The 20508-nt window shown below is 37.1% G+C and overlaps 1 protein-coding gene and 1 pseudogene across 2 annotated transcripts in view; one reads left to right on the forward strand and one right to left on the reverse strand.

Moving 5' to 3' along the window:
- Positions 1–253: 253 nt before the first annotated feature.
- Positions 254–20508, reverse strand: part of PDIA4 (protein disulfide isomerase family A member 4) — a 41588-nt gene continuing 21333 nt past the window's right edge. The window contains exons 4-11 of one of the 2 annotated variants that reach the window (XM_007504528.2): positions 18793–18998; positions 15648–15786; positions 13650–13855; positions 13286–13444; positions 11421–11572; positions 5322–5478; positions 3166–3399; positions 254–1054 (exon numbers count right to left, since the gene is read on the reverse strand). In XM_007504528.2, the coding sequence (XP_007504590.1) occupies positions 639–1054; positions 3166–3399; positions 5322–5478; positions 11421–11572; positions 13286–13444; positions 13650–13855; positions 15648–15786; positions 18793–18998 (1669 nt within the window). In that variant the 3' untranslated portion in view covers positions 254–638. Of the gene's footprint in view, positions 1055–3165; positions 3400–5321; positions 5482–11420; positions 11573–13285; positions 13445–13649; positions 13856–15647; positions 15787–18792; positions 18999–20508 lie in introns of both variants that reach the window. The other variant, XM_007504527.2, reaches the window with a different exon arrangement.
- On the forward strand, positions 17263–18042 carry LOC103100312 (AKT-interacting protein-like; annotated as a pseudogene).

Genomic DNA, 20508 nt, shown 5'->3' on the forward strand with positions numbered 1-20508 from the left:
CTCACTGTACAGCTATCCTTAAAACATGCCAGCAGAAAAGGAATTGGCAAGTACCCTGTCATCTCTGGGTGACCAGGAAGTCAGGGATCATGATGGCTCACACCTGCAGCCTTTGCTCTTAACAATCAAGTTTTTATGCTTTAGGCTTCTGTGAAATAAAGCAACAAAATTTAAGAATACAACAATAATTAAGTTCACTGTAAACTACAAAACTTCAGCCAATGGTTAAAAATAAAAAGTCAAAATATCAAAGTGATTTGGCAAAGGTTTTTTTTCTTTTTTTTTTTAAATTTAAATTAAAAAAACAAACAAACAACATTCACACATAGAAACTTATCTGTTTGAGGGTTAGGGGAGTATTAAAAGAGTAAAGATTAAAAAATGAAAGTAATCAAGCCCAAATAATGACAAAAATAGATGTATTTCCTTAAATATCTGAACCACACTATTATAGGGCATTCATGTCAGTTCCATGTCTGTAACAATGTGAAATACAAAAAGAAAAAAAAAATCAGATACTGCAATTGCTTTAACACCCAAACCCCCTCTGCCCACAAGGCTCATTTCGTTCCCCATTCAGCAACCTTTCATTGGAAAACTACAGTGTGTCGATGGCCCCACCTTCCTCCTCTTGGCCTTTAAAGCTCTTCTTTGGTCCTGCTCAGTTTTGTGCTGTGTTCTTCTACAAATGCACTCAAGTGCTCCAGATCTCTCTGCTCGTTTTCAAATTTAATAGGGTTGTTTTTGTCAGTGCTAGGGGCAAAGTAGATGGTCGGAAACCCATCCACCTTGTAGTGGTCGTTGGTCACATCATTGGCTGTGGCATCCATCTTTGCTATGACCAGGTTTTTCTGATGCTTGTACTTCTTCCCCAATTCAGTGTACACGGGTTCTAGCTGCTTACAGTGACCACACCATGGGGCATAGAACTCAATGAGGACATCCGATTTGGGATCCATCACTATGGAGTCAAACGTCTTCCCCACTACAATTGTTATAGGCCCTTTGTTGTTTTTGGGCACAGGCTGGGATTTGACGATTGCCTTTAGTTTTCCTACAGAGAAAAGGAAACGGGTAGTCAGCATTCCACAGGTCCCATTGTAATGGCCCTAAATGAAGGATCTTCTCATGCTAGCAAGCCTGACTAGGCTTATTTCTAGTTTAGCCAATACCATGTGAAACGACCAATTCTGAGGTCCAATGGCTCTGCCTTAAACTCCCACACCAGGATTGTTGGGATCCTATTCTTAATCCATTCCATAAGTTAAGAGACCATGCCTTTACCATTTGCCTCTCCTTTAAAATGCAAATATCCCTTAGATATCTTATTAACCCCCTTCTTACTAACCCCCCCCCCCAAACCCTTACCATCTGCCTTAAATCAAATCTATATACTGTTTCAAAGGCAGAAGAGAGGTAAAGGCAAGGAAACTGAGGTGAGGCGACTTGCCCAGGGTCACCCAGCTAAGAAGTATCTTTGGCCACATTTAAATCCAGGATCTCCCATCTCTGGGCCTGGCTCAATCCACTGAAGCACCTGGTTGCCCCCTCATTAACTCTTAAAGGTAAATTATAAGACACATTCTAACATTCTAATTAGAAGACAGCAAGCACACATATGGATGAGACTGGAAACTGTTATTAGGAAGAAAGGGGCACAGCTAACATGAAAGCATTGAGGATAACAAGGAAAGTGGCTGCTCCAACACAGCTATTTGGAGATAAGACTATTTGGCAGGAGTGTGCTTTTTGCCCTGATAGCAAAGGGGAAAAAGCACATCAATGCTTCATTTATCTAGTTCTATTAGGGACTGGGGGTGGGAAGAGAACCACATAAGTGAGTTTTCAAGGCAAGTATATAAATAACAAAGTTGTGTTTTTAAAAGTCTTTAAAAAATCTTCTCAGACTCAATCTTCTTAGAGGATTATGGCTACTTTTGCTTATTTTGTCATTGATAATGGTCAGCCAACTGGAGAAAAGAGCCTGTCTTCCCCTACCCAATCTTGTCCTTACAGACAACAGCAAATCACACACCATTCCAACAAGCTTAAATAAGTATATAAAAACTGAGTGAGGCCAGAGGGCTTTCCAAATACATAAAATACACAAAAAACAAGTTGTATAAAACAAAGCTTTGTGGTTTCACATATAATACTTTTTAAATCTATTCTCTGTATAGTCATATTTGTTGTGTGTCAAGTTCAGAGGAACAAAAAAATAAAAATCACTTTTAAAAAGCACATAGGTGTTTTTTGTTTTGTTCTTAGTGTTTAGCCTTTATGACATCTATTTTATGTGCTCAGAGTCCTTTTTTGCTTATTTTCTTCTGTACTATTTATTGGACACCTAAGATTGCCTATGGATGAGTAATTATAACTGTAACATAGATAATGAATCTTACATTTTCAAGCAAAATTAAGAAGAAACTAATGCATTATACATTACCAAAGGGAAGAATATAATGGAAACTATAATCAGTTCTTGATTATGGTATTCCTTAAGGGAAAGCTTAGGAACCCACCACATAATTCAATAAACATTTATTAAGCCCTACTGTATTATGTACCAGGCACTTGTTGTAGGTCCCATAAGACGACTTTATTCTAATTGCTACTGCTTTCTTCTGCCTTAGTTTTGTTCTCTATAGTCAGAACCTAAGGGTATGCTCCACCCTCTCTGCTTTGCAAGAAAGTGGAGGTACAGCCTCAGCTCTCTGACCATAGGAAAAGGAAGGGGGAGGAGGGGGGAACATGGGATAGGTGGTATGAAGTTTCCATTTATGTTAGGGCTTTCTCAAAAAAGGAGAAAGTAGGACTAGAAGTATACATAAAATAATCAGCACCAAAGAACTCTGAGATTTTATTTCATCCAGAATAAAGAATTACCAGTCAGGAGTAGCTAGGTAGTGTGGTGGATTAAAAGTCGGGCCTGGAGTTGGGAGGCCTTGGGTTCCAATCTGGCCCCAGAAACTCCCTAGCTGTGTGACCTTGGCACTCATGCCCCATTGCCTTGCCCTTGCCACTCTTTTGTGATAGAATTAACACTAAGATATAAAGTAAGAGTTAAAAAAAGAATGGCTTTGTCTTTAAAGTCTTCATTAGACTCCAGGATTTCACCTATGAAGGTCCTCTCAACATATAATCTTGTCATTCCCAATAATTTACCTTTTTTGAATGACAACACAAAATCCCTGAGCATGTCAGAATCAAATTCCTCTGGTTCCATGGCATACTTCTTGCCACCCTCAGCCAGGATAGCTACATTGATATCTTCACCACTGTCACTAAGTCCCAAGTCCTTTACTTCAGAAGAGTAGTCATCCTCATCAGCAATGGCAAAGGTGTATTCAGGGAAGTCCTTAGCAACTTCCAGGACCTTGTTCCTCCAATACTGAGTAGCTGAAACCAATCAGAATAAATGACAATTAGGGACAGCACCTGCATCAAATGTTTCTAGCTTCATAAGATGTTCATGGATCTACTCGGAACATATGCCAATCAGGCATAAGTTTTGAGTTTTCAATGTATAGACAGAAAAGTTTAAGAACTGATGTGGACTGCAATGTCCCACAAACCCTGCCAAGTAGCTATAAACAATCAAAAGAACATGGAAACAACAATGAGTTGATTAGTATGGGGCCACCTTTCAGATAAAGACACATGAATTAGATTCACAATTATGAGAAAACTCCTCACATCAATCGTTAGACATAACCTGGGTCCTTGGTTGGGGTCTCTGAAGAGCAAACACAGGTGGTTCAGTACCCCAGTTCTACAGGACCTGGTTCAAACAACGTTCAATTTCCATACTTACTACCTTCCTTAGAGTCTGTGCAGAAAAAAAAGCAAAATTAGACTAAAGGTTGCTCCAGGGCAGTGATGGTGAACCTATGGCACACATGCTGGAGAGGGCTGGCTCTCCTTCCTCTTTCCACATGACCTGAGAACATTTCTCTCATACTTGCCCCTCTGCCCAGCAGCCCAATGGAAGCACTTCCTCCCTCCCCAGTCTGGGGTTAAGAGGGTGGCTCACATGGAATGGGGTTGCAGTTTGGGCACTTAATTAACATATCATTAACATCCTATTTATACTTCGGTTTGCTCTCCCCTCCTGTGAGCAAACAGAGTGAATCACAGGTAAAGCCTGCAGATCAAAGTGGGCAATGGATAAAGGGACCTCAGTTCCCTGGAAACATGGACCCCTTTCTTAGTAATTAATCAAGATAAAAAGCATTCCTGAGAGCCCCTGTCCACTTTGCCTACCACCTTTACCTACCATGCTCACTCTTACTTACCCTACTAGCTAGCTGTCTACAGTCACTCTGTTAGTATATTCTCTTATAATAAAGACAGTTCTTCACAATGGAGTCAGTCTGAACAGTCAATCAATTCTTTAGATAAGACCCAATTAACCTTGCTCACATAAGAATTATACTTTTAAAAGTGAAAGACCAAATAAATAAATAAATAAAGCATTAAAAAGACAGAGAAGAAAAATCAGAAGAAGACATAAAAAGTAATTTGTTTCTAGTTTGTTAAATGTAATACATACTTCAAAAAAATTATGCATAGAAAAGCTCACAGTTTCTTTTCTTTTAGTTTGAACAGTAAGGGCTAGGCAATGGGGGTTAAGTGACTTGTCCAGGGTCACAGAAAGTGTCTGAGGCCAGATATGAACCCGGAACCTCCCTTCCCTGGATCTAGTTCTCAATCCAGTGAGCCACCTAGCTGCCTCCCAGTTTCATATATAATCCTGATTCTCTGTATATTAGAATATTTTGACCAGTAGGTGATGAATTTTTAATTCCATAAAAATTTCATTATTCAATAAAATCATTAATTCAAAACTTTAAATTCATAACTAAAAAACCTAAACTTTTAAAAGGAGATAAGTAAATTAATTTGCCAAGTAAATCTAGTGAGGGCAATATATGTATTAAAACATATTGGAGGGGAAGCTAGGTAGCCCAGTAGATAGAAAGTCAGACCTGGAATTGGGAGGACCTGGGTTCAAATCTGGCCTCAGAAATACTTCCTTACCTGTGTGGCCCTGAGCAAGTCGCTTTACTCCAACTACCTAGGCCTCACCACTCTTCTTAGACTCCTGGGTAGAATAAGCAAAGTGTTATGTATACTAGAGATGGTATAATGAAGAGTGATTCTGAAGGTGTGGAAATGTCACCACAGAAAACATTTATCTGGTGCAAAAGGTACAGTCTCAGCTTCAGTCATTCCCCAAAGGCTATTAACCTTCGAGGACCTCTAAAGAAAGATTTAAGTGGTGAAGTGGGTGATCTACTGGACAAGTTATCTTCACTTACCAACTCTATAGTCAAAACTGAAGTCCACGGTATAATAGACAACCACAAGAGGCCGTTTAGCATATCTCTTGGCATCATTGGAAATTGTTCGATGACCAACTAATGGCACAGCATGCTTCACCAAATGATCCTTGATGGCAGCTCCATCAGTGGATTCCTGCTTCAAACATAAATGACTGAAATGAAGTACAATACCATAGAAAGGCAGAGCCGAGTCTGAAATAACACTCATACTTCATCACTAGCAGAGTTCTTAGCCATCAAAGGACAAAAAGAAGGGGGATGTGATAGAAAGTTGTTTACTCTAAAGGACTTTATTGCTAGGAAAACCACCCAAGTTGGCAAACACAGTGGCCATGCTTACAATAAATAACATTATTACCAGGTTAAATTAAGAATCAATATTTGGATCCTACCTGCCCTTACTGAAAGAGGGAAAGCCAAGAAAGGGATCACACAGTGGAAAGTGATCTTTTAAAACATGATGGCTAACCAAAGTCTCTTTCAGCTCTAAAATTCTGACTTCACTCTATGGGAATGGGCAAACTCTTTAGATGGGTAGAATCAAGTCATTATTTTTATTAGTAATAAGATCAGGCATTTATTTTTATTAGCATCATCATCAATTCATTTACATCCAAAATAAAGAAGTAAAATAGAGGAACTACTTAAACTCCCAACTGGAAAAAAGATGAAGAAGACCCTGAGTTCATTTAATATCTTCACTTAATAGAAATTCTAGGAATTCTACACTTAAGAAGAAAAACAGTTGACAAAAAGAGCACAGAAATGTAAAATTATTTTGAAAAGCAGTTGGGCACATTTACACTGGGATTAGTTTAATGGCATGTATTCAAATAGCAGACCAATTATACCAAGAGACTATATCAAAACACCTATAAGCACCATGAATAGATACATTCTCCCACAATATCTAACAGAAAGTACAAAATATTTCAGCCCTGCACACAGAGCATATGGGGAAGTTACTGTCACAATAAGAACGAGAGGAAGAAATATGGAATTAGCAACAAATACTCCTAAGAAAAGGTATCAACCTCCACCATGACAAAATACCACTCTGACAGATACGACCATGACGAAATAATTTAAAGCTACAGAGGTTCTGAGGAGAGGAATGCTGGATGAGATCAGCAATATTACTATATCAAGTACAACTGATCACATCAACATCTAGTTAATTCATATGAAAGAAAATGATCACCATATTGTCCAATAAAAGGAAATGAAAAATAAACCTACAGAAAAGAATCTGGAAAACAAAAGCATAACAAGAAATCCTTGATTCCTTTAATCAGCAAAACTGAAAACAAAAGTCAGGTCAATTAAAAAAGTTAAAGCAGCCCAAAGAACAAAATCAACTATTCAACATCAAATAAAAAACAACAATTAAAAACTACCTTACTAGAGAAGCTTGAAAAGTAAAGAAATCAGGGACAAGAAAGAATGAATCCCTGAAGTAGTTTCTGGTCATCTACGCAGTTGAGTCAAATAAGAGACAAAAAGTTTACACATTGTTAACGTATCAACGAAAAAGTTACTGTCAAGGGAGATGGCTGAAAGCTTTGCTAGCTTCTTTGCAAAACTGTAAAGTGGCTAGATAAGATCAGAAGTATTGGCTTAAATGCTTCACAATGGTGTGTGAATTATTAACAAACATACAGCCCAATTCCACCTTTAAAAATTAACAAACAAACCTTACCTTCCATCTTAGAATCAATACTGGTTCTAAGACAGAAGAGCAGTAAGGGTTAGACAATGAGGGTTGAGTGACTTGACCAGGGTCACACAGCTATCGAGTCCACTTTTCTGAAGAGAAGGCATTGCATCTCTGCTACCAAAGAATGAGAAAAATCACAAACACTTATTTTTAGGCCAATTATGTGTTTGTGCACTTTATACAAAGCATTCACAACTTATATCATGCAAAAAAATTCTATAGACAAACAAAAAAATCAGGCAAGGCCAAGAATTTTGTGGGGCTCAAATGAGATAATGGAGATAAAGCACTTTGTAAACCTTAAAGTGCTATACAAATACAAGTATTTATTGTTATTATTAGTCTCCAGTCATCAGGCTTCCTGTCTGGTGATGACTTCATTCCCTGAGCCTTCTATTGTAACTTATAATTTTAACATATTTATAGAGCACTACAAAGTGTTAGTAAATATGGAAAAAACAGGTTCTCTGGTGGTGGTGGGGGGGAAGCTTAATCTATAGTAGCACTTTCTTAAGCCTAGATAACTTAGAAAATCAAACTGGGATTTGTAGCAGATGTAGATTTCTGAGGTATAAATTGCTCACACTGAAAATTTGATAATCAGAGGTCCTAAGCATTTTCAAGTTGGTTCCTGAACACCCTAGGATGTACCAAAAAGTCCAGCTTTCTGACTGTGTAATTATTAAACGAGATGCCCAGAAAGTAATATAACACATGCTACCTTTGATAAGGCAAAGTCTTTGGCTCAGCTCCTTCCTTATGTTTTATCATGTAATACAAATACTTAAAAAAAATCAAATGTAATGAAGAATGATACAGGATTTGATGCCCACACATGAAAAAGTGTTACCTATTTAAAACATGCCCACACAATGTTAAAGAATAAGTAATTTTTAAGATGGCATTTTAAAATTGGAAAATGAAGGGACGTCCCTTGATTGGGGAATGGCTGAACAGCTGTGGTATATGATGGTGATGGAATACTATTGTGTTATGAGGAAAGATGAACTGCTTGATTTCTATAAGTACTGAAAAGACCTCCATGAACTAATACAGAGTGAAATCAGGAGAACATTGTACACAGTAACTGAAACATTGTAGAATCATCAAATGTAACAGACTCAATTACTAAAAGCAAAGCAATGATCCAGGAACAGTTCTGAGGGACTTATTAGAAAGAACACTATCCACATCTAGAGAAAGAACTGTGGGAGTAGAAATCCAAAAGAAAACATACATTTATCACTTATTTATGAGTATATATGACTTGGGGTTTTGGTTTTAAAAGATTATTATAAAAATGAATAATATGGACATAGGTTTTGAGTGATAATACATGTATAACCCTTGTTAACTGCTTGTCAACTCTGGGAGTGGGGAGAGAAGAAGAGAGGGAGACATGAATCATGTAACCATGGGAAAAATTTTTTTTTAATTCAAGTAAATTAAAAAATAAAATAAAATGGCATTTTTCCCCCAGAGATACCATTTAAGTCCAATATAAATCTTCATATCCTTAAATCCATTATCTTCATACCCTTAAATCCATTATCTCTCTGTTAAGTGGAGTAAGTATGGCTTCTGAATGAAAGGAAATTTACCAAAATGTCTTTCTAAAAACTGCATATTGATGACATCAAGTTTTTTGGTACCACCAAAAAAAATTTTTTTTAAAGCTCCTTCAACCTGCGGAACTTGTTCCCAATGATACCAAAATGTCATTTTGACTTAAGTGTGAAAATTTTAACATACACCAAACAAGGATGGAGACTGAAGGTGATACCAACAGATACCCTGGTCTTCTCTAGGCAAGACATATCATATATAAGGAAATCCAGGGCAAGGTTATGATTTTTAAAACTTCCTGGCATTCTAAAATCCAAGTTGAACAAATTCAAAGCAATTAACACCTACACAATACCAATTCTGATGCACACCTTTAGTGGGGGCTAGACTTGACTCAATCTAGTCCCTGGTAGTTTAGGTTTAATACTGGAATAACAGTGACCAGAAACAGATGTACTTATCCATAGCAGGAAAAAGATCTTCAACAATGGTAGGCACTGAAGATAAAGAGATGTAATTTAACTAAGCAAAGCTGCCCATTATGATCCATCTTCCAGACAAGCATCCAAGAGCCCCTGGAGCTCCTTATGGCTGTATTCAACACTAAGAAAATGATGTCAACAGCTGATTCTATGAGCCAATCAAGGCCTGAAGACAATCTAAATACCTTTTAAGGAAGAGACTAATTTTTTTTTTGGGGGGGGGGGAGGAGATATTAAAGAACACATATCATTCTATCTAAGGAAGCTAAAGAAATATGAATATTTTCATGTCAAAAAAAGAGGAATAAGGCAGTCATTCTTAGAGAGCATAAGAAGCAGGTAAAAAAATCTACAGAAATTCTTTTGGAATGAGCAGACATCAATTCATGAAGCAATTGTTAAGGCTGATAAGAGGTACATACTTTTGGATCTATCAACTGTAACAATGATTAAGATCAAGAATGGAACGAATGCTTACATGGATGATGACACTACTAAAGAAGTTAGCCAACAATATTCTTTTAAAGTGTAGGAAAAAATGACTAAGGAATGCACATGTTTGTGGAAAAAGGGGAAGTTTTCACTGTAATTCAGCACCAAGTCATTGTTGCCCAAAACTACAGAAGACTTATCCTGAAGAAGTCTGGTCTTGGTGATTAAGGTAGATTATTTACTGATGCAGTAAATAATGCATTTATTTCCTAATTATTCAACTAGCAAAACCAGCAATATTCCATAGAACACTGAATCTAGAGAATATCAGGAGAGTGACCTATCCCAGGATAATTTCTATTTGAATCCCAATTAAAAATGTGGGATAATAAGAACTGACATGTATACAGTGCTTAAGGGTTTTTTGTTCTTTTTGATACATGATCTCATCTGAGCCCATGAGGGAGACACTCAGATGAGTCTATGCTTTTACTCAGAAGTTACCTTCAACAAAGCAGATCTTCTTAAAAATTCCTTACTTTCTGTCCTAGCAACAACTCTAAGTCAGAAGGACAAGGGCTAAGCAACCAGTGACTTGCCCAGGGTCACATAGTTAGATCAACATAGATTATAATCTACCCATTCCTTTCCATCCTACTAAACTCTTGCTCATGTCCTCCCATAAGTTTGCCACAAGAAATCATGATCATATATATATATATATAGCTAAAAAGGATCAGGAGGATTCATTCACCACACCCAGTTCTCTATCCTCAAGATCACAATGCCATTCTAGAAATTCACAATTTTTATTTCACTCAAAAACAAATATATCAGTAGTGAGGAAAAGTTCAATTAGAGGACAACACACTTACCTTAACTTGTTAGATGATCAGTAGAAAGGCCTCTTAGCATACAAAATATAATAACTATATTTGACTTTGTACCATGGCATCTCCTTTCAAGACCCATGATACCTGGTTATAACAAGGAGATAACTTTGGATTTTTAAAAGCTATCCCAGCAGATTTTAAGTTCTGGCAGGTCCTTCGGTGTCCTGTGAATCTGCTGGGGGAAGATCAGCCTCTCTAACTGTGCAATGGCTCATCATAAGACTGGCAGGCAAGATGCCTCCCAAACTTTATCTCAACAACTAATGAAATTTTCTACTAGGAGATGGTAAGATTGTGAGTGATTCAAATGGAGAGATTTTCCACACTGACGTGCACAGAGAACTACCTATGTCACAGGAGTGTGAAAGAAGTGCTTTGTAAAGTACAGCACCAGAAGTATGAATTATTATCATCAAAGCCCAGGCTGGTACTTGAATTTTAAGTTAGTCAGGACAAAAAAAACATCCTGGCAGTTAAATAAGAAACACTAAGAGATATCAGAGCAGAATGGGAGGCAAAAGACAACACTTTCCCCTACGAGTGTCAAAGGCAGAAAAAAAAATTATTAATCTTGGTTGGCTTAGTTATAGTCTTGCCAGCTGCATTGGAGTGGCTGAAATGCCCTTTGGGATTCTGTCATTCTGCCAGGGGTAACCACTGATATGTGTTCATGCCCACAATTCTAAAAATGTCCTCATGCCAAGTCTTCTAGTAAATAATAAAAACTAATTGATAGGCAATATTTGTGTTTTACTAGCTCTAGCAGATCTCAAACAGGACGTTTTTGGAATTTTGGCCTTTATTCCTAGAACATAGAGTGAAGAAACTAGTAAATGTGACTGATGACATGCCAGGGAAGAAAATCTCACTTTTTTTAAACAGAAAAAAAAGCAGACCTTTAAAGTAAACTGCCCAACAAATGGAGCTTTACATAACAATGAATCAATTTTCAGTCCCATCCAGATGCCTGTGAAATATCACTCACCTGAATGTCTAAAACATTGATTTTTCGTTCATACTTAGAGTGAAATTTTTCTGGTTGCATCACAACCAACTTTCCAAAAGAGACTTTTAGGAATTTTGCAACTTCATTGTTGAAAGTATGGTGGAATTTGTAATCTTCCCTCATGTTGTTCGCTGGGAAATAAAGGAGGGAAATGGCAGTAAGAATCTCTGAAGTTTACTATTACTACTATTAAGTCAGCCAAAATGTTTAGATCCTAAGTACTGGAACTTGTAAAATAAGAGAATCTTGCCCACACAAGAAAAACTTAAAGCAAAAAGTATTAGCTGTTACCAGCAATCAATGGTAAATGGAGATGAAGCAAATTAAATGAGAAACTAAGGCAATGAAAAATACGATTTAATTTACAAGCAACTTGGGATTCTATTATGTAAAATGAAATAAAATCTGTATTTGATATCTGTTGTTAAGCCTACAATTCTGACTTTAAGTCATCTATCTTGTGATGGTGAGGAGCCTTTTTTAAAGCAGTTTTGACTTCTATTCCATTCATATATTTATTCCAAAGAGAACTGCCCAGAAATGAAATCCCATCATAATCTAATAGAGACCCCAAAAGAGGAATTAGAGAAATTCATTTTTATAGGACTCTACCAGATTCTGTAAGCTTGGTGTCAAATATTTCTATTAACTTAGTTCTTCCATATACAAGCTTTACAAGAAATTAAATGTGCAGCAAAGTTAGCACAGAGGATAGGAGCAATGAAAACCCTGCCTCAGGTACTTCCCAGCTATGTGACTCTGGGCTAGTTATTTGGTCTCTCTCTGCCTCACTTTCCTCATCTGTAAAATAGGGATAATAACAGCACCTACCACCAGGTAGGTCAAATAAAACAGGATAGAGGGCTTTGCAAACCTTGAAGCATTCTATAGATAGTAGCTCATATATGGTTTTGTAAAAAAATAGCTACTTGATTGGTAAGAAATTAATATAATGTGTGAGGTGTAGAGCTACCTCAAAAACTGCACCCTTATTGCTTCTTAACACAGATCTTCTTTGGCCTCACTTGTTCATGCTGCTCTCCCATTCTTGGCCTTTAAGCCTTTGATTACTCGAATTTTTTACCTTTGTTTCCTTCTGCCAAACTCTACCCAGTCTTTAAGCACACACACACACACACAAAAGCTTTCTGGGTAAAAGCAGGACCTATTAGTTGTTTCAGCACAAGTAACTCATGTGTAAGCCAAGTTATCCATATAATTATATGTCTATACATTTCCCTATTAACCCATCTGTTCTTTTGTTAGCACAAAGTCTTCTAAAAGGTACTCTTTGAGATAGAAAATAGTGCTGGATTTAAAGTCAGGAACTTCTGGATTAAATCTAAAATCATGTCTGGACAGTTTCTTCTCCTCTTACCTCCTCCTGCCCCTTATGAAAACAAAAGTACTATGTTTCTCTTCTTAGATTGTTAATTATTGGTTTTTTCAGGGTCAAGATCAAGATCTAATTTTTTCTAGGTTGTGAGTGGATAACCACACAATGCCAACAATCCAACTTAGCTGACAAAGCACATTCAAACAGAATTCTGCATCACTGCTATAAAAATAACAGATGAAGGAGAGGGCAACTTCTAGTCACACCTTTGTAAAGTAGCTCAGCATTTTCTCATAACCAGACATGAGCAAGAGTAGAAATTTAGAAAAGGAGCACTGAGAAGTTCTAATCTCTCTCTCTCTCTCTCTCTCTCTCTCTCTCTCTCTCTCTCTCTCTCTCTCTCTCTCTCTCTCGCTCTCTCTCTCTCGCTCTCTCTCTCTCGCTCTCTCTCTCTCGCTCTCTCTCTCTCGCTCTCTCTCTCGCTCTTTCTCATGGAAATGTAACTTACCAATATCTTGATAGAGTTGGTAACCTTGGTCATCAGCATCTTTGAAGATGCCTATGATAATGACATCACTTCCATCCTTCAGGAATTCTTGGACTTGTTTCACGCCCAGAATTTCTTTGGATGGAGGTTCAGACTGTTCAATCATGTAGTCCACAATACCTAGAACCAAAGAACAGGTCTAAGAAGGGTAACTCAGTCCAAACAGATCAACTGTTGCTTTCCAGATTGACAGCTTCAGCCTTTCCTGCTCAATCTCTGCTTCAAGTGTCTTAGAAGCAGATTTCTACTAATGTTTCTCTTCCTGACAACTCCCAAATCATGGTGCTATGCCCCCCCAGTATAGTCTCAGAGAAAAGGCCAATACCGTATTTTTCTCGTGGGCCGCTGTAATCAAAAGCTTTTCCCTTGCGGAAGATCTTGAGGGTTGGGTATCCAGTAACATCAAACCTCTTGGCCAGGTCGGTTTCTGCAATGGCATCTACTTTAGCCAAGGGAATAGGTGGAGAACGCTTACTAAGTTCTTTTGCAGCTTTCTCATACTCTGGAGCAAGTTTCTTGCAGTGTCCACACCTATTAAAGGAGAAGCATATTTTACAGGCGAACAACTCCAACAAGGATGAATAGAATCACAGAACTTCAGAGTTGGAAAGGACCTCAGAGGCACCCTAGATATCAGGAATGGTATCCTCACCAAAACTTTAAAGTCAAGCTAACTTAGTGTATAGAAATATCCTTCATTCCCAAAAAAGAAAGTAAGACAATGTCAGAGAAGAATGGTACCGACTGCTTTCTAGGATTTATCTTAACTACCACACTTAAAGTCAATATGAAGTCTCCATTTAAACATTCATCACTTCATAGTTAAGACAGATGGGAAAATGAAATTGTTTATATTTCTTCAACATACAAACTCCTTTTTTTTTCTCCAGTAATATTTCATTGTATTTTCCCCGCAATTACATAAAGAAACAATTTTTGACATTTGTTTTCTGACATTTTGCAGCTCAAATTCTCTCCCTGACCCCTGCCCTCCTTGAGAAGGCAAGTAATCTGATATAGGTTATATGTGCATTATTATGTCATACAGATTTCTATATTTATGATACTGCGAAAAAAGACATATTGCACATATAAGAAAAAACTCATGAAAGAAAAAGTGAAAAATAGCATATTTCTATCTGCATTCAGACACCATCAGTTCTCTCTATGACAGTGGATAACATTTTTCATCATAACATATGAAGTTTGGGCAGTTTTCTCAAAGAGAAGACCTTATTCCTTTTACCTAGTAATTCAGATCAATGCATTAAGACCTAACTATTCAAGAAAGTAAAAGATACTGAGTCTCTAGAGCAGTGATGGTGAACCTTGTAGAGATGGGGTGCCAGCCTCAACCTCCCAGACCAAGTGCCATGGCTGCCCATCTCCCCACCTTACCCCACAAAGGGAAGGGAGAAAGCACTCCCATTGAGCTAATGGGTGGAGTGGCAGGCAATGTGAAAAAATATCATCAAGCATGTTGGAGAGGGTGAGGGGAGCAGCTCCACCTGAATGCCCACAGAGTGCTCTTTGGTACTCATGCCATAGGTTTGCCATCACTAGAGTCTACCCATTAGTCTTTATAGCCACCTACTTGCAGCTTCTTCATTAGGATCTTCCTATCCCCCCCAAAAAACATGGATCTGGACAAAAAAAAACTCTCCATCACAGAAAAATGCCTGATGTACCTATATCTAAGTCTGCTAAATGTAACCATGTTGCTTTATATCTAAGAAAATTAATGTATGGATAAAAATATCATTAACTGATTAAAGACATTCTGAATTTGAAGAAAAGCTTATTGAATATTTTAAAAAAGAAACAATTTCATTAGTTTCTATAACATGCATTAAGGAATATTTGTTGCCTAGTTGAAGTCATTAGAAAAACTTATTATTCACATCAGTCAAGCAGCAAATGGTTATATACAAATGGGTATTCTCTGAAGTATTTGAAACATTCTTAAATTACCTAGATTATAGTATTAATTTGTGTTGTCAATAAGAATTTTTTCAGTGGAGAGTCTACTATATTAAACAAAGATTACATTCAAACTCCAAACTGTACATTTATTCTAAGATGCCTGTCATTACTAGACCAACTTTATAATAACCTCCTTCTTCCCAATTTGTACTGATATTTATACTTTGTTCACTTATTTTCACCTCTCATTATTGTGTGTCTTCTTTGCTCAATGAATCAGTGAGATACCATTTTCTTTCAGAGCCTGACCACACTATATCTAACTTAAAGTTGGTGAAGGCATTTAATAATTGTATAGCAGCAAACCAGTTCCAATTTACCAAAGTGATAGTCATCTTACCAAGGAGCATAGAACTCCACCAAAATAATGTCTGCATCATTCACTACTTCATCAAAATTATCTTTAGTGAGAACCAGAGTCATTTCAGGTGGAGGAGTCCAGTTGGGTTGGGAAATCTCTTTGACTTTAGCAACAATGTCTGAAAGAAACCAGATGAGAATGATCAAAATTCTCAATTAACTTTCTTTGAGGAATTCCTCTGAAGAGAATAAGCAGGTTCTATGCCATGGGTGTCTAGAACTATATGAAAAGGCCAAGGATAAAGCCAGATATAAATGCCTTCCTGATGTTCTGTTTTTAATTCCTTAGAGATTTGAACTGCTGTCATTACCTTTTTCCTATCTTCAACTCTGGATTTGATTACTAACTTCTTCCTTTTTTTATTACTAATTTCTACATCTTATATACTTTTAGTTAATCAAAGCTTTCTGTTGCCAAGAGAGTTATGTCCCTCGGGTTCTGTTAATTGTCCCCCAATGACTACCTAATTAACCCTTAAAATCACCTGCTTATATGGCCCCAAGAGGAACTTTATTCCCTGGCTCTCAGAGATATCACACAGTCAGGTGTCTTAAATCCTTTTTATTTACATTTCTCATGTGGGTTTTAAAAATGGATGATTATACACCAAAGAACCAGGAAATCTGGCTCTGCCTCCAATATACTCTCTCCAAAATTTGATGCCACTGGGCATAAAGAAATGTTACTATCTGAACTTCCAAGAAGCTGTTTCAAAGAATACATTTTCTTATTCCTTGGGATGTGAGCTGGAGCAGATGGATGCCCTAGGGCAGTGATGGAGAACCTATGGCATGTGTGCCAGAGGGGGCAGTCCCCTCCCCCTCTCCATGTGTGCTCCTGAGGACTTTTCTCACATCACCTGCCCCTCTTCCCAGTAGCCCAATGGGAGCACTTCTTCCCTCCCCTGTCTGGGGTAAGGTGGGGGGCTTGCATGGGGGTAAGGATTGTAGTTTGGGCACTTAGGCTCTAAAAAATTCACCATCATTGCCCTATGGAATAATGTTAAGACTTGAAATAAAGAAGATAAGTTTAAAAACTGTCTTCTTAAATGCTTGACCCTGGGCAAGTCACTTAACCTCTCTATCAGCCTCAGTTAGCTCATTTAAAAAAGCAAAACAAAAAAAAAAACCTTACCTTCTGCCTTAGTATCAACTCTAAGACAGAAAAGAGGCAAGAGCTAGGCAATAAGAGTTAAGTGACTTGTCCATGCTAGGAAGCATCTAAGGTCAATTTGAACTCAGGACTCCCCTAACTCTAAGCCTGGCTCTCTATTCACTGTGTCACCTTGCTCACCCATTCACTTGTAAAAATGGAATAACAGCACTAACTTTCCAGAGATGTGAGGACCAAATGAGTTCACATATGTAAATCACTACAAACCTTAAAGCACAATAAACATTAGTTATTATTATTACATGCACTGGTGTGGTGCCAGATTTAAAAAAAAAATATATATATATATAGACATATGTAGGAAATAGTTAACAAAATAAATAAAAACACAAGAAAACAATGTTAATCTAAGGTTTTCTAAGTCAATATGAAGCCATCAGGGATCCACTTAGGCTCGACTCCACTTCTTTAAAGTATTTAAGTTACAGTTTATATCCCTGATAACTATCTAGATGGTGATTGTCCATGTTTGGTGTTTGATATCCCTGTCTTCCACCCACTAGTTGATCCCATCTCAGGTGAACTGGATGTGAAGAGAGCATTTGCAAAATGGAGGATGAACCATAATCACATCTGGCAAGTGTTGATGTATGCACGACGAGTTTTCTACAAGATTGATACAACTACCCCCTTTGAACCCAGAGGCTACAGTATTGTATGAAAAGTATGTTCAACTTTTTGAAAGTAAAGTGGTTGACAGTGTCCAATTATGCACCACCCATTTGTTTGACCAGCCTAAAATAGAAGATCCCTATGCAATTAGTTTTTCTCCATGGAATCCCTCTATACATGATGATGCTAGACAGAAGATGCTGACTCAGAAAAAGAAACCAGAAGAACAGCATAGTAAAAACCTCCACATCACTGGTCTGTCATGGGTAAAGCCTGGCTCAGTGCAACCTTTCAGTATAGAGGAGAAAACAGTAACAACTTAAACGAATTTCTGAACATTGGTGCACCGAGTACTTTTTTGCTGGTGAAGGGAGAAGAGCAGGAAAAGAAATTTCTCTGCTGGACTCTGGACTAGTTAAGCTGACCAATGGCCCTAACTGTAAAGAGTAAAACTGCTCGATCAAAGACTGATTTGTGATGTTTTGCAACAGAATTTTGGAAAACTTCTCTTTAAATAATACAATATTTCTGTTAGAAATATCTTTAGGGTGGTTATCTAGTTGAGTACTCCAAATTATTGGAGATCTCTTTGGGGGAGGGGGAGGCTTTTAAACTTACTTTTCTTCCCCACAATAGCCTTTTAAAAAACCTAATTGGCTGAAAGATTATCAGGCAATCTGATGCTGAAGGCAAGGTAAGGTGGTTCATTTCAACTAATATAGCAGACAGTTTAACACTAATGGTTTTGAAATCAGTGGTTTCAATTGTAAATATGCTAGAAAGTGGAACTATATATTGAGCTGCTGGTTTAGTAACTCAGCACTTTCAAGTTAAAGATAAACTGAGACTGCTAGTCTTAACCTACTGACTTTACTAATTTCTGATACTGTCACTGAAGCACACATTATTCTGATCAAAGGAGACTGGAACATTCTGATTTGTAGTTGTTTGGTGTGCTGTTTTCCCCAAAGCAAACTACAGCTGTATTTTTTTAACGGTTATGTCTTTTGGGGTGCTTTAAATAAAGGTTCCTAATGGATTCAAAGGTATTTTAATGACACTGAGGTGCCTGCTCTGCTAGTGTGACTAATGTGTGTTCAGTAGTGACAAAATAAATTAAGAAAATTTATAAATTAAAAAAAAAAAAGCACTATACAAACTTGGGCTATTAAGAAAGAGAAACAAAGACTCTTAGGATAACATATAGTTCTAGATCAACTAAAAGACACCTAAAAGGGAAGGGGGAGCCTGAGCGCCACTAGGTCTCTAAAATCCCAAAGCACTCAAACCAACAACAAAGTCACAGGCTAGGCTCTCTGCAACCAAAGGAACAGCTTACCATTTTCTGTCCTCGAGCCATCATAATCTACTACTTGGCCCTTCTTCAGGATTTTGATGGTGGGATAGCCTCCCACATCATACCGGCTTGCTAATGCAGATGCTGCTGTTGCATCAATTTTGGCAACAGGGATAGGAGGATCATTTTCTTGGAGGGTCTTAGCTATTTTTTCATATACTGGAGCAAACTGTTTACAATGTCCACACCTGAGAAAGAAGATTTTGGGGGAAAGGGAAAAATAGTAAATTTAAAGATTTCATCTAATAAAAAATAAGAACATTAGTACAATAATTAAAATTAAGTTAGTATTCTCAACACATTTTTGTTTACAACTGGGTAAGGATTATCAAGGTTGTAGAAAACTTGAGGCTCTTAACCTTTTTTAATGTTATGGGCTCCTAGGTAGTCTGATAAAACTTATGGATGCCATCTCAGAGTAATGTTTTTAATGCATTTTTTAAAAGTACACCAGATTACAACAGAAAGAAATTATATTGAAATATAATTATCAATTTTTTAAAAAGTTCATAGACTACAGATCAAAAACCTGTTAAAGAAGTTGGGCCCTAGTAAGGAGTAACAACTCCACAGATACAATATCATGTAAGTATTATAGAATAGCAAAATTAAATTTATGAGAGGTCTAAGAGATAAAAAGGGGCTGTGGGTAGGGGAATTAATGTGTTCTGTGGATAGATTTCAAAGTGGGGACCAATGAATTTGGATGGGAAAATACTTGAATAACTATTTCAATAGGCTTTGACCTCTACAGAATCTATACAAGCCATCATGGCTTGTCAAGTTATACCACAACTCTCTCCTCTTCCAAAAGGATCAAGAATATTCAAAAACAAATTAAGTATATTGAATGTATTGTAATAAAAATATAATTCATCTAAAATATGTCATTAAAGGGAGGATTAATAAGCAAAAGAAGTAGTGATCACAAAATACCAGTGGCTTCATCAATAATAAATCTCATTTCCTTTTGTTATAGAGTTACACTGTATTAGCAGATCAGGAAAAGGCTATATAGTGTAAATCTTGCAAAGAAATTGACAAGTTTCATGTTAGCCTTGTGGAAAAGATGAGTTGTGGGTTGATTGGTCAAATGCCAAGGATTTGCTCTTAATTTTTAAAGGTTTGTTTTGTAGCCTACAATTCTGCTGAATATATTTGCTGATTCCCTGTAGAATTTTCTAAATAAACCATTATAGCATCAGAAAATAGGACACTTTTATCTCCTCTCTGCTTATCTTTATTATGCCTTTTTTCTCACCTTATTCCAACTACTAGCATTCTAGAACCATCTTAAATAACAGTAGGGAAATAAAACCATCTCAAATAACAGTGCCTTCTCAATGACTAATGAGCAAAATTTAAGTCCTAATTTAGATTGGCATTCAAAGGCCTCCATATAATCTGGCTTCGATTTATGTTTTCAAGTTTATTTACACTTCACCTGCTGATCCTCTTCCCAGGAAAGATTGAAAAAAAAAAGAAGACACCAAGTAACAAGTATTTACTTATTCCTTATAGCTAACTACCCACACAATTTAAAGGAAAAAAAGAAAAAAAACCCTTGTAATAAATTTGTATAGTCAAGCAAGACAAACTTATACATTGCCCATGTTCAAAACTGTCAATATGAAGATCGAATCTTCAATCTATTACTTCTCTGTCAAGAGATACATAACAGATACATGGTTCATTATC

The sequence above is a fragment of the Monodelphis domestica genome, chromosome 5 (assembly GCF_027887165.1).
Source record: "Monodelphis domestica isolate mMonDom1 chromosome 5, mMonDom1.pri, whole genome shotgun sequence".
NCBI lineage: Eukaryota > Metazoa > Chordata > Mammalia > Didelphimorphia > Didelphidae > Monodelphis > Monodelphis domestica.